Below are 24659 nucleotides of genomic sequence, written 5' to 3'. Positions count from 1 at the left end.
AGAATGAAAAGGAAAGAAAAGCTAGTTTCATCTGGTAGAGTTTAACAAGTTCTGATGTATGGATCAGCTCAAAAGCTGAAGCAGCTAATGGTCAGAGAAAGACACAAATGAAGGGTAGCCCAACAGCTACAACGTGGCAACCTCACTGCTGTTTGGGGCTGAGACTCACTACATTTCTTTTTCAGTGAACAAGCATTAGGGTGTGTATTACTAACTTAAATCCTTTTGAAATTATACTACCTTTACTTTCACGAAACTTGGCATCTGGTGGAAAACGCACTTCATATGCCGAGACTTGAAACTCTTTTGTATCAACTGCTCTTACTTCATGGTAAGTATTTTTGAATATAACAGCATTTATAATGTGCCTTTGCCTTGCCCGTTCGCAACCTATTCCCATCAATATCTGCCACCTGTATAGATTGCACAATTCATACTTTAGAAAGAAAATTTACTTAGGAGTTTAATCCATGGGTAGTAAATATTAATTAGGCACTTAAATTATTGTTTTAAAACAGCTTTTGTGACACAGAGGGCATGTTTTTCTGTCAGCTGCTCAATATTTATTTTAAGCATATTAAACCACCTCAGGAATATTCAGTGCACGAAAACCTTTTTAAGTTTGAGTGGATTAAATTTACAAGACCAAATTAATGCTATAAATTAGATTTACATAATTCATTCTTCACAAAGGGTAATTTGTTTTGCATGTGTAGCTGTTAATATATGCAATTGAAGACAAAACCACAACACAGTATTGTTGCCCGCATTGCTAATTTGGACTAAGCAGAGCTCATAGACCACTTCATCCCCCTCCTTGCTTGGTTGCTGGATCTTTCTTTCAGCAGCTGTGTTTCACAATTAAGCAGCATGTACATGTGTTCCCAAATAAAAACAGTCTTGCTAAGTAAACTCAAACAGGCCTTGCTTTGGTTCTTAGGAACACAATAATGCTTAAAAAGCTATTTTTAGTATTAGCATAAATAGGAAAAGGCAACTGGGGAGAAGTAATTGAACAGAAGGTTGAACACTAATGTCTCTCCTTGCTGATTTGAAACATCTGCAAGAAAAACTAAGCTGAGATCAAATACTAGTTAATATTAGGCTTTGATTTAAGAAGACAAAAGTTTTATGAAGTTAACCAAGGCACATAGCCATTTGTCTATCTTTGAAATTAATGGAAGTAATGTGGCTACATCCCTCTGCCATTTTGAAGCCCTAAATCCCACTGTAATTTCCAACACCTGAAACCACTTGTGCATTTGACATGCTTAATATTAGCAACTGGTTTTGCAAAATTGAACACCCTTATTACCCTAATGCCTGCTTTTAGAATCATGCCTTGTATCATACTAACAACCAATGATGTTCATGAGTATAAAGTAAGGGTACTTTGTATGGCATTAAATGGCCTGATCTTAAGTGATTTGTGTTCATTCAGACAGGAAATCAGAGACCCCTTTTTATCCCTGCCATCCACTGTTAGCTTTTAAAATCAACAGAAATATTGAAATTATCTTCTCCATTCTGCCTTTACCATGTTTGTTCATTAATTAAGAAGAGAAACCAAACCCAAAAGCTCCTACTACAAGCACCTGCCTGGCAGTCAGATAAAATGGTTGAAGCCCAGGAGTTAAGTGGATCTGAAAGTGATGTTTAAGCTGGGCCATTTTTTTTCTTTTGTTGACCTCTGCCTCTTTCAACACAACATATGCACACAAATACAATAATTTGATTAGAAAATTATGACACACTCTTACAGATTTATATCCCATCCACAGACAAATAAATCAAACCATTGCTTAAGACATATGTAGTAAAAACTTCTTGAACCGTAATTATTATTACGATTATTATTTGTTACCCCAGCACTTATTTCTAGAGCTTGAATTCTCCTGTACTGCATTGCTTCAGTGACTAGACAGGTTTTGTTATTAATGCCATCTCACTATCTGTAATTTCAGATTTAATTCCAAAACTACCCAAATTATCCCTACTACCACTAAAATTAACATAATTTCTATAAAAATGTAATAAAAGAAAACAAAACTAGACAAACAGTACAGTGAGGATATAGGTTAGTACCTTGACACAAAAATTTCCATCCTTGAATGCCCTTCCTCAACAGCCCAAGAGCTCATGTCACCATGACCCTTCCTTGCTACCATACTTATGCACTGGTCCCCACGGGAAAGCGTTACCACATTTCAGCATGCACTTCCACCCATGGCTGTGCAGGGCCTCCTGTCAGCAGCTGTGCTCTCTGGTTTTTGTCTTGCTTGGAAAACAGCTGTGGAGATGACATAGATAAAGTGTGCTGACTGACATAGGCAGCTTGCACTTGTCTCAAAAAAGACACTAGGTTAAACAGAAAGTAGATGTATTTACAGCCTAGAGCTTATAGAGACTGTTCAGGAAAGCCTCCTGCCTTAAGTCAGTCTACCTCCTCCAAGGAATGACATGATGTTTTCTGAATCTGGAGGAATCATTTTCAGGAGAAAACATTTCAGTATCATTTTTTTGAGCTGAGCAGAGCCAGCTGAGGGTTCATTTGGTGCTCTCTTGCCCCTCACCCTCTGCGGTACTGTTAGTGGCCCTAAGCTTGGTATGCATTCTACTGTGCAAGGACTTTGGCAATGGAAGTAGGACTTGTGCCATGACTTCTGGAGTGCCCAAAGCAGGTTGATGCTGCTATCTGTTCCCCTTTATCATGGAAAGGGTGCTGCCATTTGCCTTTCAAATACAGACCATGGCTCCAGCTATGAAAACACAGCCAAGGAAATACATGCTGGAGATTATCAACTAAACCAACACTTCTGAGTCTGGCTGGGATGAAGTTAATTTTCTCACAGCAGCTTGTAGGGTGCTGTGTTTTAGATTTTTGGCCAAAACAATGCTGATAACATAGTGATGTTTAAGTTACTGCTGAACATTGTTTGCACAACATCCAGGCCTCCTCTGTTCCTTCCGTGCCAGCCCAGTGAAGCCCAAATTACGATTTGTGAAAAATTCAAACCTCAGGACACATTATTGTGGTGGAGGGATGAATCTTCCATTTTACATATCTTACAGATAAAAATGATCTTCAGCCCCAATGCAGAGTATGCTGTACATTAGTATTGAAGGGAACAGCACCAGAAACTGGAGAACAGGCAAGGACAAAAATCTAGAATGTACACTTAGAAAATGAAGCAACAATGATAAAATAAGTTCAACTTAAATTCAAGAAGACAAAGTGCAACAACTTTAAACAAATAAAAAGGTAAAGCCTGTAGGCAGGTCTATATTCTCAGAAAATTACTACTGTGATGCACATAAAGAACAGTTAATGGGCTCCTTAACAGACTCCAACTGCCCCACATGCTTACATACACGAAGGGATGTCTTAGAAAAAGCATTAGTTGACAAGACCATTAATTCACTAAACAACCAGAAAACAGCTAGTTTGGATGATTTCCCATAAAAATTCTTTAAAGTATTTAAGGAACTTGGAGGTCCTTTCTGTTTAACGTTCAGCATGGCCTCTAAATGCAGTGATGAGCCAAGACATTTGGCACAGCTCTGGTTGAGACTGCACATGTTCAACATCCTTTCATTTATCTGCAAAAGTCTTTCCAAAGAGCTTTAATCTATATTTGCCATTATTGAAAATCACAATTAATTACAATTTGTTAATGGAGATTATTTGATTATTAATAAATTTATTTATGGATTTCTTGTATTAATCAGAGAAAGTAGCAAGCATCATTACTCATGAAGTACAAAAAGGATTTGGTTGCAATGCCTTAGCTTTTAAACAGTGATAATAGGCTTGTACATCTATATCAGCAAATCATGGGAGATTTTTTTAAAGGAAATACTGTTCCTTAAGTACAGAAAGCCAGGAATTAGTCAAAGCACCCTTTTCCCTCCCATAAAAAGCTAATTTCTCAAAATGAAAATTGTTGCTGGGAAAACATTCCTTTCAACAAACTCCTGAGCTTGAAAAATACTTGGAAAAGTTTCAAAATTATCAAAATAGCCTGTTCACAATGCAAAATCCAGTCTTTTTCACTAGTGTACAAAATACGAGACAGTTATAGTGGCAGCTGTAGCTGACCTGAAACAAAATCTCCCTCCAGCTGAACAGTAGAGCTTCCACACTGAATCCTTTCACTGCATCTCCCAGTTACCCAAAGGGTAACTTTAGAAAGAGGCCCCTGATATCCTAAGACAAGCAGCTCCTTCTGGCCTTCTTACAAGGACTGAGAACTGTATCCACGGATTGTCCATAGTAAGAGATTGAAGGTTTTCCTTCCCCTTTGTGTAGGTCAGGATTGGTCCAAGATTTTCTTAATCTGGACCATCTGTTACCCTTCTGTCATTTTCTATCTCACAGGGAAATATAACCACAGCAAGAGGATTAATGTGTATGAAAAAAATTAATCTGTGTAATTGGAGCTTGCATTTGTTTTCCTGGGGTTTTTAATTATTTAATGTTCTTATAGTTTATTGTCTAGTTTTTATTTCCACTTCATCATCCTGGTCCTATTGATATAATGCTCTTATTCTTCAACCTTTCTCCCACTCCAACTGCTTTGTTTCTTCCACTCACCTCTTTCTCCATTCCCAGTTCCTGCTTATTTTGTCTCCATTTCTTTTATCACCTTCTGTTTCTCCCTCTGACTTTTTTCTCTTTCTTGACTTCCCACCTCTCTCTTCTGTTTGTACTTCTTTGCTCATCCTCTGGTTCTAACTGTAGTCCTTTATGCTCTAGCTCACAAGGGTTTCCCTTCACCCCACACCCTCCCATATTCTTCTCTCTTGGTAAGACATAAACCTGGATGGAAGTAATCCCATTTATTTTTATTTTCTCCCCATCCCCCACACCAATTATCAGTGTATCACAAGAGGAGCGAAATTAAGCTGGCCAAGTGACATGTATCTGTGTGTTTCACAAGCTTTTTGTACAGTTTCTCTTTAACCTATAGCTGTTTCCTACGTTTCTAAATATTTGAGACTGTCTAATAGATGGCAACTTAACCCAGAGCTTGCAGAAAACTTGTATAATACTTGTGATTATGAAGACAGCCTTGAAAATACCTACTGAATGTGGCCAGTGCAGTGAGGTCAACCTGTACCAGCAAATAATGTGAAACAGACAATACATGACCTATTGGATTTGAGAGGTCTGGTGCCTGAAGGAAACTTTGTATCAATATTATTAGCTTTCTTTTCACTAATAATTTGGGAAACATTCAGCTGACATGTTTTTTGCTACAGTCAAAAGCACCATGGATATTACATACTTTCTGATCCTTGACTAAGTGAAAGGAGGTTGCTCAGGTTCCTTGGGAAACAAAAATAAAAGCAGAAAAGGCAAAAGCAAACTACAGTAACAAAACTGAATTGGCCTGTGGGAATTATATCTGCAGGTTACAATGGAGGGAAGAGGGACAAGTACTTCTTAAAGCATGACCGCTCTGCCAGTGAGGGTAGAAACATGCATTCAGCCTCTCAGGATTTCACAGTGCGGTGAGCCACTTGAGAGTCATTCTTGTGGTTATTGTGTTATCAACACTGCAATACACTTTTGAACTGCTACAGCTCCCAGTAATGACTTTTCTCTTTCAGTAAAACATAATTAGCCCCTGAAAAGTTACATTTAAAAAAAGCTAACAGAGAGGGCTCCTTACTTAAATCTTGAAAATTTCATTCTTCAGATCTTGATGTCATTCTCTGAGTTTGTCCTGCAAAAAAAGAGGAAAACCAAACTTTTTATTCATTATTTTAGCCATAGCTCAATTAAAAATATGTTAGTTACTTAGTCCTATGTAAAAGCATTTTCACTGCTGGTATTTCAAATTCCACTTCAGAATGACGTTGGAAAGACTGTGTCAGACTCTAAACCAGGGGTCCTCAAACTTTTTAACCAGGGGGCCGGCACGCGGATGCAGTGGCAGGCAGCCATCTGTGGCTGCTTGGTTCCCCCCCCAACCACCGGGGGGGTGGGTGGGGGGTGGGGGTGGGGGGTGCGGGGGGGTCTGTAAATACCGGGGGCCGGATTGAGGACCCTGGGGGGCTGTATCTGGCCCGCGGGCCGTAGTTTGAGGACCCCTGCTCTAAACCTACACTGTGCCTGCCACATGTAAACCTGTTTCTTCCAATTTTGCCTGACAGTGACATTTCAAGAACCCATGTACATTATGCTTTTTTCATTCTTGTGCTTGCAGAGCTATAAAATAACAGATAACTTACAACTATTCAATGTATTTTATGTATAAAGATCTATTTTTTCATGGTCTTACAATGACACATCGCACCTCAGGTACTGTCTAACCCAAAAGCTCTCTGAAATTGGTGTGGCTTCCTCTGACTCTGCATTGACTTTGACTTATGTCAAAGCCCTGCATTGCTTTGACTCTCTGACAGGGCAGTAGACTGGAAAACTTCCTAGTGCTTGGCATGGTCTGGTCTTCCTTTTATCAGCAGATGTTAGTTATGTGGACATTAGTCCTATATTTACAGGTAGTCCCTATTCAAAAGTGCTCTGGGTTCAAGACTAGAAAAACAGGAGGAGGAGGAGGAGGAGGAGGAGGAGGAGGAGGGAATTCAACAGTGAGCTGAGGGAAGCCCAAAACCAATGAATGAATGTGTCTGGACAGCCCTAACGTGTACTTAATTGTCCGAAAGACTGAACTGTCAAACAAGTTTGTGAGAAGGAACTAGAAGATAGAAGGCAGTATAGCTGATGGGCTCAGAAAAGCAATTTTAAAAGCAGGCAACCATAGAAATGCCAGCTGAATCAGTAGGACACGAGCGGAACAAAGCCAGCTTGAAACCAGGGAGAGGAGTGAGGAGGCAACAGTTAAAAAAAAAAGGAAGTTTGAGAAGGTGGCAGGAGTTTCTAAAGTAGATTAATTTCCCATCATTCTCAGAGAGTGAAGAGGATGAGGATGAGTTTTCAATCAGTGAGAGACAACAAGGTAATAATAGAGAAAACATGGCTCTGCAAAAGTCTAGACAAAATTTGGAATCACAATTTAGTTGTCACACTGAAGTTGAGGGTTTTCTAGTGATGGGTATTTTTCCATTGATAGGAATTTTCAGTAATAGGTCTCTTTTGGTTCAAGAATGAGTACTGCAGGAAACCTACTTGATGAAAAGTGAGTGCACTTAATACTCTTATCATTTTCTCTCAAATGTTGTTTTGTCAATTCTTTGATGCGTTGAAAACTTAAGCTTGGAAAACTGACAATGAAATAACAGGAAGCGCAGAATGAGATCAATCCCACAGAGTGGGTAGCATATGGATAAAGACCAGCCTCAAGTTTTCTAGGATGTTCCTCATCACAGTAGGTAAAATTTAGCTACATAAAGAGATGTTCTGGCAGACAAAAAGAAACCGACAAAACCTGGGAAGTAAAGAAGTTGACAGAGGAAAAATGAATTCCACCTCTGAAAAACACTCCTAGTAAACTCTCTGTTTTTCATGTGAAAAATGGTGTTTTGGAAACCAGACAACACTAAAGCTGAGGAAAACACCAGACAACAAAATTAAATACATCTATGAGAGATTTACAATGAGAGATGAATCAGTCAAATTTTCAACATTGATGACAATTATTATATATTTTCTGGACATGCCTATTGTTAAAACATTATTCAAAGCTCATTTTAAAATACAAACTTTGCTTCCTTTTGCCTCATGAAAATATATAGCTTTGAAGAAATTGAATTTGCCCGTTAACAACAATGAACCTACTACATACCAGATGTGCGACTTATATATATTTCTTAATGGTGGGAAGCCCAAACACTGAACACCAACAAAGATGAGAATCCCACTTCCAGCCCATAGGGGAAAACAAAGTTTGTTCTGGGAAGCCTGTTTCAGAAAGTAATGGAAATTCAGAAAGTAAAAGAAATTGCATGGAAATTGTACAAGCAGCGATAAAAAGTTTTCATTTCCCACTCTGTTGCATTTTCTATTTCAGCTCCACTTTCCAGGCTTTCTTAAGTGTTTTCATCCTTTACCTTTGGGCTGGTGAGAAATTGTAGATGCTTCTGCATATACCCAGAGGACACAGTGCTGAAAATCCTCTTTGAGTTATGATAGTCTTCAGCTTGTGGATGGCATTTAGGGCCTTGTTTTGTGAAGACAGCTTTGAATTTTGGCATTCTGTGTGTGGACAAGGCCCTCACTCCATCCTGCCTAACACTGTGTGTCCCGTGGCTCCTTTGCCTACAGCCCTCCCTCCTTGCTGCACCACTATCCCCTCTCCCTGTCCCCCAAAGGGAAAGCAACTGACTGGGGGGCAGCAGCACACTCCTGTCTCTGAAAAGAGGGACAGAGAGACACAGGGAAGCACAGCAGGGAGAATAGAAAAGAGACAGAAAAGTACTGGAGGGAGAACAAGAGCAGGGAAGAGGGGAGTGCCCATCCCCTGGGTGCTGGGAAGAGGAGCAAGCCTACTGCTGTGTGCTGTGAGGAGCCACAGTAACCTCCTTGGCAAGCTCCTTCACAAAAGGATCAGAGCAGAGAGCAAGTGCAGAAAAGAGGCTTGAAAATCTCTAAAAGATGCCATAGACTCAGAGAAACATCTGCCAGAAACACAAACACTAAAGTAGCAAAAAGCGTCCATCATGCCTGGAGATGCACATTCTTTCATACTCTTTAGGGGAGTACTGCGGCTCATATGTTTTCACAACGTGCCACAACGTATGTCAGTATGTTACCGATGCTGTATGGATCATTACAATGTCCTACCGCAAACAGCATGGGGGGCATTTTCAGATCTTTGTAGTAAATTACTAGAAACAGCTTAAAAGCATACATCTAAGGTGTTAGTGGTTAGCATCCTTCACCTTTTTGTCACTTGTAGCCCTTGTCTCTAGAGAGTATCTCATAATAAATTCTCTAACATAGGCAAGCTCTACATTCCCTTCAGAAATCCTGTGAAATGCTGCTTTGTTCTTGCCTAGACCTGAAATCCAGAGAAGCAGGCAGTGTTCTTTTAGAGATCCTTCATTACTGATGGATGAAAGGCAGAAAACAGTCACGTGGACTTTTCGCATCAGGGACTGTTCTTCATTCAACCCTACACGCACCATGCCAGCTTTGCTGGTTTGTTTGGTTTTCTTTAAAATTGTTTTCCTGATGTACTTTAGCGGAAGAATCATGGGATTCCAATGCACTGGTAAACTGAAGCAACTTGTAAGGCACTTTTAAGCAGAAGAGTGCTGGAGAAGAAGGTAAGTTTGGAAAAGACCTTGACTGACTGCAGAACCTACCATAACCAAGCCTAAACACTACAGAGCCTGTTTTGAAGAGCTTACCCAGGGGACTTAGTTGGTACATGGTCAGTTTTGAAGGGTCCAATTTTGAAGGTACCATTTCAGTGTCAGAAAAGAAACAAATTCTTAAGATTCTTAAGAAACAAGACTAGATTCTGAGCTCTCTGACTTTTTTTTGCCAGATGAACGAAGATCCAAAGAGCTTGAAGATGAGCACATGAAAGCTGTCTGTAAGTGTGATATGCTTGAAAAGCTGTCCCCGAAACCTGACTCATCCAACACGTTCACAGCAGTGTGGCAGCTCCAGGCTCAGTCACTATTGATGTGCCTAGTCCTGGTAAGGTGGAACCACAGAGCAGCCCTTGTGCCAACCAGGTGCTGAGCCCTGCAGAAATAAGTGCAGGAACGGAAAAAAAGCCTGACTCTGCAGGTGTTCTTTTCCTTCTTCAGACTTGCCCGGGCAGGTTTTGGCTACTCAACAATACATTGTAACTGAAGCAGCTGAAATGAAAAATAATGAACTTCATCCTTAAATGATCTTACAGTTTGTATGAGAAGGATGATAAATATAATATAGATTATGATTACATTAACTATAAGTCTCAGACTGGTTCATTTAGCTCATTGTTTTGTTAAATAATAGTTAAACAGCATTGTTTTGTATTTCTAATTAGACAGGGAGTGAGCATAGATAGGCCAGTAATATTTCCATTACTGTCACTTACGCTGTTTGTGACTTTTTTATAGTAGACAGCGCTTGGAATTTGTTTACTGTTTTCTTTTTCACCTCTGACCTGCTGGGGCATCCAGACCAATTTTGTAGGCTGAACTTTCTCTACAGGCTGCACGTTGACAGTCTATGGAAATATTTCTATATACATGGTATGGGGACTTCATGTACAGTCCCTGTAAGGTATAAGACCTACCTTTTGTACTTAAGGTAAGGGACCATGCTCAAGTTATGTTTAAGCATTAAAGCAGTTTTTCACTTGCTATAAAAGAAAGGCAGATGCAAGTGAGGACTTTCTGCACAAAGAGGTGTAAAATTTTCCCTTTTTAGTCGTACTGCTCCTTTAGCAGTCTGGGGTTTGGTGCTGTGCTGACTGCCTACAGAAGAGATTGCAGCTGCAGCTTGGGGATTGGTCCCCAGCCCTGCCAGAACTGCTCCAATGTGGATCCTTTTCACAGGTACAGCCCTTCAAGAGATGGAGTCTTCCAGTGTGGGTCCCCCACGGGCTGCAGATCCTGCCAGAAACCTGCTCCTACATGAGCTCTCCACGGGCTGCAGCTTCCTTCAGGGCATGTCCACCTGTTGTAGCATGGCTGCAGGGTATACAGCTGCTCCAGCCTGGTCTTCCATGGGCTGCAAGGGGACAACCAGCTCCTCCACGGTCTTTTCTACAGGCTGCAGGGGAATCTCTGCTCTGGTGCCTGGGGCACCTCCTCCTATCCTTCTCCACCGGTCTGGGTGTTTGCAGGGCTGTTTCTCTCATGTTTTTCTTGCTCTTCTCTCCCACAACTGATGCACTGTGTTTTTTACCCTTTCTTAAACACATTACCACAGAGGCACCACCAGCGTTGCTGATGGCTTAGCTGTGCCCAGTGGTGGGTCTGTTTTGGGGCTAACTGGAACCAGCTGTGTCTGACATGGAGGCAGCCCTTGTCTCTTCTCACAGAGGCCAACCCTGAAGCTCCCTGCTACCAAAAGCTTGCCGCGTAAGCCCAATACAGAACTTCATCCTAACAGGCTCAGTCCCATGTGCAGGAGTGTTCCAGCAACGGCAGCTCCATAACTTTCGCCACTGATGTCAGAAGAGTTCTAATAGCGTCACCTACATTGGTTTATGGTGGAGATCTAGCACAAAGCCATCACCCACCTAGAAGAGCCACTTAGACCTCATAGACCAGTCTTTAAACCCTATGTAGAACAGAGAGATGAATAAAATACTGCAAACCAAATATATTCTTTCATTTTTGAACATTATCAAACTATTTATAATCTAATCAAACAAGAAACTCAAACAAAGCCATTGCCTTCCAACCCTCCCTTCACAAACACTTGTGAAAAGTCTGTCTTTGTTGCTTTCAGCTCCTTTTCAGCTCCACAGGTGCTACCAGCAGCAGCACCAGGCATATATTTTCAGTCCTGGTTTATCTAGACTTGTGATAAAGAGGATGGTGCTAACACTGGTTAAAACAAAAAACCCTCTCCCCAGATAATCTCACCAATGCTAGAGCAATACATGGGTCTCTTCAGAATATGCATGTGCATAAAACTCAAGTAATGAGAGGCAGTGGTGGAAACGAAGCCCCACATGCTCATCTATGATAACAAATGAGAACTTTGGCTCTTATCCATGCCAGCAATGGAGCTGACCAACACAGACCTAGCCATGGACGATAAACATGGGGCACAGCAGTGAAAGGAGGAGATTGTCTGATCGCAGTGTTCTGTTTTAGGACTGTTGAGGACTAGGGCTGAGGACTACACTATACAAATAGAATAAAAATCTTCACACATTCACCTCTTGCTTCAGAAAAGAGGCCTGGTTATGTTTGTATTGTCTCTGTATTGTATCATTAATGGCTGCTTAATCTGTATGGCCTTGAATTTATCTATGATAGCACTACTATAATTCTATGCACCTGTCTCTCTTGTTGCCTTGATCTCTACACATGCTTTTTCTGTTTATTCCATAAAAATGGGATTAAAAACTCTCTGATACTTGGTCATTGTACAATGCAGAGTGAAACGGAGATTAGTGCTTTTTCATGGTCCCTGTAGAAATAATATAGTCAGAGTTATGTTTTAGAGTATGCTTTGTAGAAACAGTGCTGTCAAACAAGAAAGCCATCATCAACATAGTCTTATTCTGTCAGTCAGGAAAACGACATCTAGCAGCAGTTTGTTCTGTAGCATATAAGTACAAGAGGCTCTTCCAAGAATTTTAAACAAGATAATTATCAGAGACAGAAGAGTAATAGTGCATCGTGCCACCAGAATAGTTCCTGGGTCATTTGTAGCAAGATGTGAAGCTTCAGACCTGTATCTCTGAAATGTCTAGATTTGCAAAGAAAATCCACAAATGGAAGATTATTTTTTGTCTTTTGAAAACCGTTTTCCTTCATGTTCCCTCTCAAAACAAACCAGGGGAAGAATTGCTGTTCTCCTCTGCATTGGCAAGGACTATCAGCTCTGGTTCAATTGGAACTTTCTTTGGTAGATTCAAGCTTGTCAGCTAAGATTTTTTTCTTGACTACTAGTGCTGCAAAGTCAAATAGTTCTCAGGCACTAGTTCTGTGTTTGATGGCTAAGGAGTAACTATCTGACTTATTTGCACAGAAGTAGCTCTAACAGCTGTATCTAAGAAGGCAGAAAGCATGAAGAGAATCCAGTTCACTGTCTGCCACTGCTTCACATAGTTTTAGTGGGAGTCAAATAGGTTAACAAATATTTTTTTCCACATAAATAAGTGCTTGTAAGTGAACAGATATGTATATAGTGCAGAAGCCATTTTTGCCTGATACCTATGTTGAGGATTTTGGGAGATGTTTGCACAGACCAAAGACCTTGTCTCAGAGAAGAAATAAATCTAGATGCAACTGAAAGCACCTTCCCATTGCTATTTTAGGGACTGTTTAAGGAGTAAGAAGGGGGTGAGGGTGACTTCTACTGCAGGAACAAGTTCTGTATAATTTTAGCACCTTACTGAATCCTCAAAGAACTGCAAAAGACAACATCTCTGTAGATCAGAACAGCAACAATTAAATACAGAATTATATTTTCCTAGTTATTGCAATATACTTAGGCATGGAGAAGAAAGTAATTCCAGTTGGCACTAATATTTTGAAGGAACTTTGGGCAGCAAGCTTGATGGAATGGAAAGTTATGCTAACTAAAGCCTTGCATTTCCCTGGAAACAAACAGAATATAGAGAAAGCACTGTGGTGAATTAGGCCAACACTTTAATCTTTTCCTTTTGGCCATTATTTGGAAAATTCTTCAATGGAAACAATCAAGTTAAAGTCTGCAGGACAGAAATGTACCTTTTGGAACTAGCTGAAAGTATTTTTGGAGAATATGCTCCCTTTCATGTCCAAGCAAAAGTTCTTTTATAAGCATGTTGCAGAAGAGAGAGCCTTTTCAATGCCTAGCATTGCTGGTAAGACCAACACCACCCACCTATGACTCAGAAGGCCTTTAGTTAACTCCGCCGATAAGTATGCACAATAGCCTTTATATAATTGCATTAGAAAATATGAAGAAAAGATAATGTAAGAAAGCCAAATCTATCTAAGCCTGTCTCAACAGCATGCTGCCTCCAGCTTTGAGCCCCTTGGGTTTTTTGAGTGTTCTGTGAATAGTTCCAGTTCAGGTTTCTGAAGTATCGGTGCTCATATTCCCTCGCCTTTGTGTGTGCCTTTCCTCAATGTTCCCATTAACACAACCTGAGAGATGAAGAACAGCTCAAAGTAGGTAGCAAGTGCTCTGCTGTCTCATATTATTTGATGAAACATCTCTCAATTGAAGTGAAAGTAATGGAAAGACCCTCCTTATTTAGGTTTTGAGGAGACTATATCCGTCCAGTCTCTTTTAAAAAGCCTTTAAAATTCTGTACAAGCTCTTGCAACTAACTCACTGTGAGCAGGGCAACTAACTTACTGTGAGCAGGTTACTGTTCTGTGAAGTGGATTACTTTGCCATATTTAGTAGCAAGTTTTTAAGTTCTTGAGTAGTGGTTCTAGTATCTCTGGAAGGCAAGAGACGTTCTTTGTGCTTTCCTCTTCCCTGTAAATAGTTTGCCAGACAATACAACAATTGATACTGCAGAAATAAGCCGTTTACTTGACTCACATCTCGTAACGATATCTTGTCATTGCTTTCTCTGCAATACATATTTTCCCTCTCCTTTCCAAGGGTACCACTTTCTAGGGCTGCTATTCATGGTGTATGTCATCTTTAATATGTTTTTTCTTAACACTGTACCGAAGTGAGCTGATTCCTCCTGTTCCCCCTTAGCTCTACAAGGCAACTGAAGAAAACTATATCAGCATGTGAAAAGCCTTCTTGTGTTCACCAAGCCCCAGGGCAGAGCACATGCTGAGAGCTGGGCCGGTGGTGGAGATTACAGTAAAATGAACTTTGGTATTGTCCTTGGTGTTACTGTTCTGGGCCATGCGTGAGTTTTGAAAGCCTTTAGCCCCATATCATCTGCAGCTGAGGGATATTGTAGCAGGGTGCACAATTACCCTCCCCGCACCACCATTGCAATTGTTTGCAGTACCTAAGCCTTTCTTTATTCCATAATCCGTTCTACTACTTTCACTAAGTTCACTACTGGTAGGCATTAACATTCTTCACCACAATCTACAAAGGTAACAAGAAATCTGGAGGGATCAGCAGGTAGCATTTTAGGAAAAGATGATTTTCAGGGATGGCTGTGTGGCACTAAAAAGTGGGGCTATTCAAAGTGCCCACAGTGGCCCCTTAAAAGCAAACCACCTGGGCCAAAGCATATTATATCTTTATATTACTTGAAGATGGGGGGTAGTTAATAAAAGCATTTAACCTGAAATTTTGCGCAGCAAACCCCCCGAATCGGCCACACATATACAAATAAAAACGCTAGATACTTGTATCCCTACGTGTTTCTTGGGAAGAGCTTTTAGTGATTGTGTTCTGCCACCTAGTGATCCCAGAAAGGAAAAATTCCAGCACCCCTGTGGCAACGTGTGAAGTCAAAACAAGTAGCAGATACAAAATCAAAATATGAACAGGGCTACTGCAAAGCTATGGAGTGGTCAGAAGAAGAAAAGATGAAAGGTGTGTGTGTGTGTGCAAGAGGCTTAGGAATACAACAATTACCTGGTAAATGAAGCTTGATCTAAAATCTTGGTCTGGGCTGTGCTGTGGTTTTATTACAGCGTTCAAGGTAGCACGAGGAGAGAACTGATAGCTCTGAAATTCCACGGGTTTTCCTGGGTGGTTTCAGGTTAAGCCAGATACAGCAATCGCTTATGCAGTGTATATATAGTACCTCAGTTAGCTTCAGATGAGCTGTCTGCCAAAATAGTGTGTAACTGCAAGGACAAATTCCTTTTTTTAAATGCCTGGGCATGATTATTCAAAAAACTGTGGGGGCTGGATGTCTTTTACATGGTATTTGTGAATTGAAAATAGATAAAGGCTTTTCAGTGGCTTCCTGGGGAACTACCCATAACAGAAATTATCCAAGATATACAGATAAGAGACTTGGGAGTCTTTCCCTGTGTAATAATTGGTGTAACATGGCCAAATAGCCAACTAGTTTTGCAGGACAAGTTCAGTCAGCGGTTAAGGATACTTGGAATATTTGGTGTCACAGAGATAACAAAGTGGCTATGGAGGTAGCTGGGATGTTGCGATGTAACAGCAGTGATTTGGTATGGGCACGCATTTTTTTGTGTCCCTGCTGTTACTCGAGCTCAGATGCTACAGCAGTGCAAGTGTTTCTTTAGAGAGGGGAAATAGCATTGGTATGAACCTACCCACAGTCCTCTTCCTTTATTTGAACCAGAGCTGTTAGTTTAGGAAAAGTGCCAGACTAGTGGAGTTACGTATGTTTTGATCCATGTGTAAGAGCCTCTGACAGAAACCAGGCATGTTAATGCATAGTTCCTCATTACTTTTCAGTACAAAACCAGACCGGAGGCAGTTCCTGAGTGTATAATCCCACAACTGCAAAAGTGCTGCTCTCACATTCTTGCTGTCTAACAATTTTTGCTGTACTGCAACTGCTGGCAACACCCCAGGCTACTGCTTCATTTTACAGATCAGGAACAGAGACATCACAGAGATGAGAGCCTTTCCCAAGTACACATGGAGCCTATGACAAAACTCACAACTGGACACAAACCCAGGTTTATTATCCTACACACAGGGCCATTCCCACTAACATGGGGACTCCAAATGTTGCCATGCAATTACTGCTGAGGTAGGAACACTTCCACAGCATGTGGAAAACAAGTAAGCAACAAGTCCCAAGTATAATATTTCTTACATATATTTAAGCCCTGTAACATGCAAGATTTTGCATGTAAAAACTCAAGATTTTCTCATTTAATCTAGACAAACATGGTCCTGAACTGCCATACGTACTTGCCACCGGGGAACAATCTCTTGTAGCATGCTCCCATGTCCCTGACATGTCTAGTCTCCTGACATCAAAGGCACCAATCAATATAGCAAAAAGAAAATACCTGTTTTCACTATGGCAACCCGTGGCAACTCACGCATTCTGATCAATGCCTTTTGAGGTAGTACACTGGTTGCTATAGCAAATCTCTATGTTGCAGAATGCCATAGCAACAAGAAAATGCTTTGATTTTTTTTTTCCTCTATAAAATAAACTTCATGAAATAGTTCGGAGCTAAAGATTAAACTGATTTTCACCAGTTGTTTTTTCTGAATGCTCTCAGGTTTCAGATTCAGAGCTCCATGAGGCAAAACAGAAGCATGTGTACAGTTGCAATGATCATTATACAATATTGTATTTATTGAAGCACTTTCATTGGCTCATATGGACTGATAGGACTGAAAACTAGCTTAAAATCAGAATCAAATCCAAAGAAAAAAATTCTCATCTGATTTACACTGGTATGAGTGTATAGTAAGACCAGCTTCAGTGAAGATCCCCTAAGGTTAGATTGATGTAAACGAGATAATTTAGTTCAGCCTCTCAAAGGTGATCTTTTTGCAACTTGTTTTTTATGTTTGATGTCAGATAACAGAATAGCAGCAGGCCTACCGGTTCTGTGGGCCTCCCTGCAGAGCTGGGATGGTACCACTCGAGTGAGCTGCGCCCACAAACTCCAAACTCAGTGCCTCACACCAGCTGCCCCCAGGGCATGTTTCCCGTGCCACCAGCTGCCAAGCAGGGCTCTGTGCTCCCCAAGACACGAACCTTACACGTGCACAGAGCTTCCCTTGCCCCATGCCAATGCCCTAGGCACAGGTTTGTCTTCCACCACTGCTGGCGGGCTGAGGTTCAGAGCTGCCTTCCCAGCTTATACACCACTGCTAAGCAACATGCTTAAGCAACTTTAAAGCTAAGTGTACCTGGCTGAAATTTGGAGGTCTGTTAGTGATCCACAGACTCACAACATTTGGGAACCATAGGTTTATGGCACTGTGTAGTGGGAAGCACTCTGACCACTGTGTAGCAAAAACTGTTTCGGTCTGCAGGAGGAAAGAATTGGTATTCATATTCTATATCTTTAGCATCTTGCCTCTGTACTCATATATTTTGTGAGAAAGAGATAATACTTGGTTTGGAGAACACCTGGCTCCACAACTTGCTGTGCATGACTTGCCTCTTTGATAATGTCCTGGTTTCAGCTGGGATAGTTAATTTTATTCCTAGTAGCTGGTACAGCTCTGTGTTTCAGATTTAGGATGAGAATGATGTTGATAACACACTGATGTTTTAGAGTTGCTAAAGAGTGTTTACACCAAATCAAGGACTTTTTGGCTTCTCACACCACCACACCAGCGAGCAGGCTGGGGGGTACAAACAGTTGGGAGGGGACTCAGCCAGGACAGCTGACCCCAGCGGGCCAAAGGGATACTCCATACCATAGGATGTTATGATCAGTATACAAACTGGGTGCAAAGCTGGCTGGGGGCTGCTGCTCAGGAACTGGCTGGGTATCAGTTGGCCAGTGGTGAGTAACTGCATTGTGCATCACTTGTTTTGTATATTGTAATTCTTCTATCATTATTATTTTCTCTTCTTTTTCTGTCCTATTAAGCTGCCTTTATCTCAGCCCACAGATTCTGCTTTTTTTACCTCCTGATTCTCTCCCCCACCCCACTGCAGCGACAGGGGGGTGGTGGGGAGGGAGCAGCTATGTGGTGTTTAGCTGCCTGTTGGGTTAAACCACAACACATGGTCAATTATTCACATGTTCACAAAGGTTGCAAGTGCTGCTGTAGTATGTAGAATTGGAAAAAGAGCTTGTTTCTAAAAGTGTGTTTGTTTTTTCCATTTGCATCTCAGCCAATTAAAGTAGAAATATTCCCATTACCTGCCAGTCTTCCTTCATTTACATATTTCAGTGCTTTTGTAGATTGGGGCCAGAGAGAACTTGTCTTACATTAAGGACAGTTTTCTTTGATTATATATGCTTTCAGCGTGATAAAGGCTACAGTATGTTTCCTCGAACTGTTGTTCACTGCACTGTATAAAACATTTCCTGGAATTATTACTGGTGAATTTTAGTGACTAACTAGCACACTGAATTCTACAGTAGGAAGCTCCACAAGGCAGTATCAGATACATACCGCCACCCAGTTGGTAGCTTCTGAGAGTGACAGAGTCATTGCCACCTGTGTTTCATTAACTAGTCATCTGTATTAGGTAGGACATATTGTGCACTGCCATGCCAGCAGCTGCAAAGCAGGTGAAGTTCTCCTTTTTTTCCAAGACCTTTGAAACAGTGATACTTCCACATAGGCTTCATCCATTACTTAATCCATTACTTCCAAAATGTTCATGTAGATCTTTGAATCTATGCAAGACAGAGTGTGTATTGGGTTTGTATGGCAAGGGGCGGGGGGGAAGGCTGTAGGGGTGCCTTCTGTGGGAAGCTGCTAGAAGCTTCTCCTATGTTCAATAGAGCCAGTGCCAGCTGTCTCCAAGAGGGATGTGCCACTTGGGCAAGGCTAAGTCCATCAGCAATGGTGGTAGCACCTCTGGGATAATGTATTTAACATGGGTGAAAAAAACCTGTGCAATTGCATCAGGAGACAGGAGTGAGAATATTTGAGAGCAACAACTCTGCATACACCTTAGGTCAGTGAAGAAGGTAGGGGAGGAGGTGCTCCAGACACCGGAGCCACAATTCCCCTGCAGCCCTTGATGGAGACTACGATGTGAAGCAGGCTGTGCCCCTGCAGCCCATGGAGGTTAATGGTGGAACAGATACCCACCTGCATCCCCACGCCAGAGCAGGTGGATGCCCAAAGGAGGCTGTGACCCCTTGAGAAGCCTGTGCTAGAGCAGCTCCTGGCAGGGCCTGTGGCCCCATGTGGAGAGGAGCCCGCTCTGTGGCAGGTTTGCTGGCCGGGCTTGTGACCCCACGGGGGACCCACGCTGGAGCAGGCTGTGCCTGAAGGACAGCACCCGTGGGAGGGACCCATGCTGGGGCGGTTCGTGAAGAACTGTAGCCCATGGAGCATGAAGGACTCATGTAAGAGAAGTTTGTGGAGAACTGTGTCCCATGGGAAAGACCCCACTTTGGAGCCAGGGAAGAGTGTGAGGACCGTCCCCCTGGGGAATAAGTTGCAGCAGAGACATGTGATGGACTGACTGCAGCCCCCATTCCCCACCACCCTGCACTGCTTGTGGGGAGGAGGTAGAGAAATCAGGAGTGAAGTTAAGCCCAGGAAGAAGGGAGAGGTGGGAGGAAGGTGTTTTTATGATTTGGCTTTTATTTCTCAGTTTTCTACTCTGATTTGATTGATAATAAATTAAATTAATTTCCCTAAGTCAAGTCTGTTTTGCCCATGATGGTAAATGCTGAGTGATCTCCCTGTCCTTATCTCAACTCATGAGCTTTTTGTTATATTTTCCATCCCCTGTTCTGCTGAGGAGGGGAGTGATGGAGTGGCTTTGGTGGGCATCTGGCATCCAGCCAGGATCAAGCTACCACAAGTACCAGCAAGCATTTCATTAAATCAAATGTTTCTTATCAGCTCTGTTGCAGGTTCATTGTTGCTGGCAATCACGTTGTTGGAAATGTGTTCATTTCCTGATAATCCAGGGTCTAAGCTGCCAGGTTAAACCTGAGTAGGTGAAGTGCGCAGCTCCCTTTTTGTGTCAAGAGAGACACAATCCTAGTACCATCACAACAGAGGCGAAGTTGTCACCTGAAAGCATGATGGTACTTAGCAATCCCATGCTGCTTTTGCTGCAATTTTTGCCACATTTAGCATGCAACGCCCCATGTATATCATCTTCTGATTAAGCCATCAGCAAACCAGGAGGGCAATCTCTTTGACCATGTGTAGGTAGAGGCAATGTCACATATCCTCTGCTAAAACTGCCTTCTATATAATCCTGCTATAGAGTGTCAAAAAAGAGAAGAAACTCCACATCTCTTCTGTAGGAGGAATGCTGATGCCTCAAGCTATATGAAGGGCTTTTCTAGAAGTTCATGCATGGTTACCTTTACTGGCTGGAATAGTTCTTTTACCAGGTTACAATTGCAGGAATGGGAAGAGCAGCCATTTTAAAAGCCTAATATTAAATAGAGTATGTTAGGGAGCAGCCAGGAGGGAGAGTGCCAGTTATGACTGACTAATAAACAGAGTGTGTGGGATGTGTTCTGCTTGACAGTGAGAATTAATGTTTTCGGATTAATTGCCCTTGAAAGAATAGATTTCTCTATTTCAGACTCTAAACTTATTTGAAAGATAAACCCTGCCATAACCAGTATGCTGGCTAAAAATGGTGGACCAAACACATGCAGTTTCTTTAGCACAGGTTTGCATAAAATATTTGAGTATATATCTGCCATAATCAAGATTAGCAACTTTATTCACAAACACTGAAAACTGGGGTTGACATGCAGTCTCCTAAAACTAGGTGGATGAGGCCAAAGAAAAACACCTAACAATATGATACCTGTGATAAAAATCACAAGTAGTAGTAATACTGGCATTTATAATTTTCTAGAGGATTAAGCTAATAAACTGAGTTTTACAGGAAACCTACATTTTTTTACAATAAGTGGCTAGTCCCTGATTTGAGTGCTTCAGTGACCTACCTGGTGGGGTGCACCACATGTTAGCAGTTCAGTTCACATGCAGCCATAGTTACTAGAAGAAATGTGTAGAGATTTCTGAGAAGAGAGTAATTTACTTTCATGCAGTAAAAACATATCTTTGGTACAAAACAGAGCAGAAATACTATTAGGAATGGATGGCAATTCTAAATATTATTTCTAGTTCACAACTTCTTTAAGTGGCAGTCATATCCTCTAAATCTGATTTTCTTCTTGCCCACAGTAGTTTAATTCTACAGATACATCAGTTTTAGGGTAGAGATGAAATCCGGAGAATTAAGCTCAGAAATGTTCCCTTCTGATCTGTAATGGGAGAAGAAACCTGCAGCAAAAGGTGTCTTGCATTTGTCTTGTTTAACTCATGTGTAATTCCAAGCAAGTCAGAAGAATCAGGCTGCTAAGAGATGGAACGTAAAGGTTGTGGGAAGAGGGTCTGACACTTGCTATGGAAAAGGAAATATTTTATTATGTTCCTACCGAGGAACAGAGTTCTTATTTATGGCCTATCCACCCAAAAGACAAGGCTTAATTTAAGTACAATGAGAAGCAGGTTGATCCAGTATTTGGCAACATCCTTTCAAGAAACTTAGGCTGTAGTTTCTTCCAGGGAAGATCTCCTGAGAATGATTTACACTAGGGAAGGAGAGAAAAGCAGAAATCAGATATACTCTTTTTCTCTTATGGAAATTTTCACCCCTCCCCCCACCTCCCGTGTATATAGTGTGTATATATATACACACACGCATATGCACATCCACATGCACACACACTTGTGCATGTGCACATACACACACAGAGACACACTTTCTCCAAAGCAACTTTAAATGTGTTAAATTTCATGAGAAATTAAATGGATTTTCCAAACATCAGCAGTGTGCCATGACCAGATGTTCTCCCTTTTTGTGAGGGTAATGCCTGGTTTTCTGTATAAAGTACCCGTGCCTTGGGTATGTATTCCTAAATAACTGAAATATTGGTGGTTTCACTTCACTATTTAATGTTTTTGGATCTTTGAAGCAGTTGCTCTTCTGGGGTCTGCAGATAAGTTAGTTGACCTCAAAGACTTAGCCGTGTACCTTTAAGACAGCCACAAATTGTCAGGTATGTAAACAGGGTGTGAAGAACTGGAACTTAGAACCGCAGCATACGGGCACCTACAGCAACAGCAAATAGCAAGCAAGGAGAAGGACACAAAAACCTATCAGGGTCTAACACCTGCACTGTCTAAGATATATAGTTTGTATAAACAATAAAGGCCATTTTGTCCAAACCTAGCCACGCAGACATAGTGTTTCTTTTAAGTCCGCCTCGACTTGCATCACCACATTGCTCAACATTCGTTTTGGTGAAAACACAGAAAGTTCTTGTCTTTGTAGCAATCTGGTAGAGTTAAAATTATTGTGATGAGGAAAAGTTGGAGCGGTGAAGAAATATGAATGAAGGATGAAGAAATATGAATGAAGGAATGTAGCCAGCATCACAGATAATTTTTACTGTGCAAAGAAATTTTTGATACTCATTCAACATTATGATAAACTGGTTTGGAACTTCAGGTTGCAAGAGCAGAAATTCCTTGCAGTGAAACTACAGGCTGGTCAGCCTCACCTCCATCCTTGGAACTGTGATGGGACAGCTCATCCTGGACATCATCTCTAAACATGTGGAGGAAAATGAGCTTATCAGGGGTAGTCAACATGGATTCACCAAGGGGAAATCATGTTTGACCAAACTGATAGCCTTCTATGATGGAATGGATGGACAAACGAGGGGAGAGTGGTGGATCTTGACTACCTGGACTCAGCAAGGCTTTCAACCCTGTCTCCCACAGCCGCCCCAGGTGAGCGCAGGCCGGGTGGGCTGGGCGCGTGGGCAGGGAGGTGGGCTGAGACCTGGCTGATGGCAGAGCCCAGAGGGCTGTGACCAGCGGCGCAGCCCAGCTGGGGGCCCGCAGCCAGCGCTGTGCCCCGGGGCTCAGCACCGGGTCCCGTCCTGCTCAGCCCACCCCCCAGCGCCCTGGGTGAAGGGGCAGAGCGTGCCCGCAGCGAGTTTGCTGGTGGTACAGCGCTGGGAGGGCGGCTGATACCCCGGGGGCTGCGCTGCCGTTCGGCGGGGCCCGGGCAGGCTGGGCAGTGGGGCAGGGGGGGCGTCATGAAGCTCAGCAAAGGCAGGGGTAGGGTCCTGCGCCGGGGGGGAGCGACCCCACGCACCAGCACAGGCTGGGGCTGACCTGCTGGCAGGCAGCTCTGCGGGGAAGGGCCTGGGAGGCCTGGAGGACACCGAGCGGCCCGTGGGCCAGCAGTGTGCCCTGGTGGGCAAGAAGGCCGCTGCCAGCGTGGGCTGCATCAGGAGGAGCGTGGCCAGCGGGTGCGGGGGGTGTCCTGCCCCTCTGCTCTGCCCTGCTGAGGCCGCACCTGGAGTGCTGTGCCCAGCGCTGGGCTCCCCAGTTCAGGAGAGACAGGGAGCGACTGGAGAGGGGCCAGCGGGGGGCTGCCAAGGGGGCTGGAGCATCTCCCTCACGAGGGAAGGCCGAGAGAGCTGGGCCTGTGCAGCCTGGGGAAGACCGAGAGGGGATCATACCAATATCAATGCATACAAAGATCTTAAAAGTGAGTGTCATGAGGATGGGACCAGACTCTTTTCAGTGGTGCCCAGTGAAAAGACAAAGGCCAACAGGCACAAACTGCAACACACGCAGTTCCATCTGAATATGAGGAACAACTTCTTTGAGGGTGACAGAGCCCTGGGACAGGCTGCCCAGAGAGGCTGTGCAGTCTCCTTCTCTGGAGACATTCAAAACCCACCTGGACTTGATTCTGTGCAACCTGCTCCAGCTGAAACTGCTTTAGCAGGGGGTTGGATGAGATGATGTCCAGAGGTCCCCTCCAACCCTGACCATTCTGTGATTCTGTGGTATGCAACTGCTGATGTTCAGGCAGAAGCTGGTGATCTTGACACCAACATGAATGATTTTTTGAAATTACATTTTTGTTAAGAGTTTAAATCCAAAACTGTTACCATAAAAATAAGGCCACCTCACATACTGCATATGCCAATATTCAAAACTACATTTTATGCCAAGGCATGGAAAGAAGAAATGTGTCAAAAGAATAATACAGGGGAAAAAATATCCCCTGAAGTTAGAACTGAAATTTTGATTCTTGACATGAGGAGTTAAACATGTGAAATTTTTTAAATTTCATGCTGCCAGAAGTCTTGATACTGAGAAGATGTAATAAGTTACTGCTCTACTACACACAAAACCCCCCTGTTTTTGTTAAGCGAGTGGGTATGAAGGCAGATCCAGTGAAATCAAAACAATTCTAAAAAGCCTGAGGATTTTGTCAAAAGAATTTTTGTAGGTTAGAGTACAGCAACGTCACTGTTACATTTGCATTGTATATTTCTGTTGTAGACAAGTGCTTGATGTTAGAGCATTGTCTTTACTAAAAGAAATGAGAAAAGAAGGATGATGTTCTTGTATTTTCAATAGCATTGAAAAAAGGTGAATTAGAGTATTTATTTCTAAAGCAGTTAGTTGTGAAAATGGAAAAAAAAAC

The 24659-nt window shown here is 42.3% G+C and overlaps 1 protein-coding gene across 1 annotated transcript in view; it reads right to left on the bottom strand.

The window, feature by feature from the left end:
• Positions 1-20973: 20973 nt before the first annotated feature.
• Positions 20974-24659, bottom strand: part of SLC28A3 (solute carrier family 28 member 3) — a 46530-nt gene continuing 42844 nt past the window's right edge. The window contains exon 17 of the mRNA XM_027791354.2: positions 20974-21735. Coding sequence (XP_027647155.2) covers positions 21633-21735 — 103 coding nt within the window. The 3' untranslated portion in view covers positions 20974-21632. The remainder of the gene's footprint in view (positions 21736-24659) is intronic.

Source organism: Falco peregrinus, chromosome Z (genome assembly GCF_023634155.1).
Source record: "Falco peregrinus isolate bFalPer1 chromosome Z, bFalPer1.pri, whole genome shotgun sequence".
In the NCBI taxonomy this organism is placed as follows: domain Eukaryota; kingdom Metazoa; phylum Chordata; class Aves; order Falconiformes; family Falconidae; genus Falco; species Falco peregrinus.
This window is presented reverse-complemented; position numbering and strand designations above follow the sequence as displayed.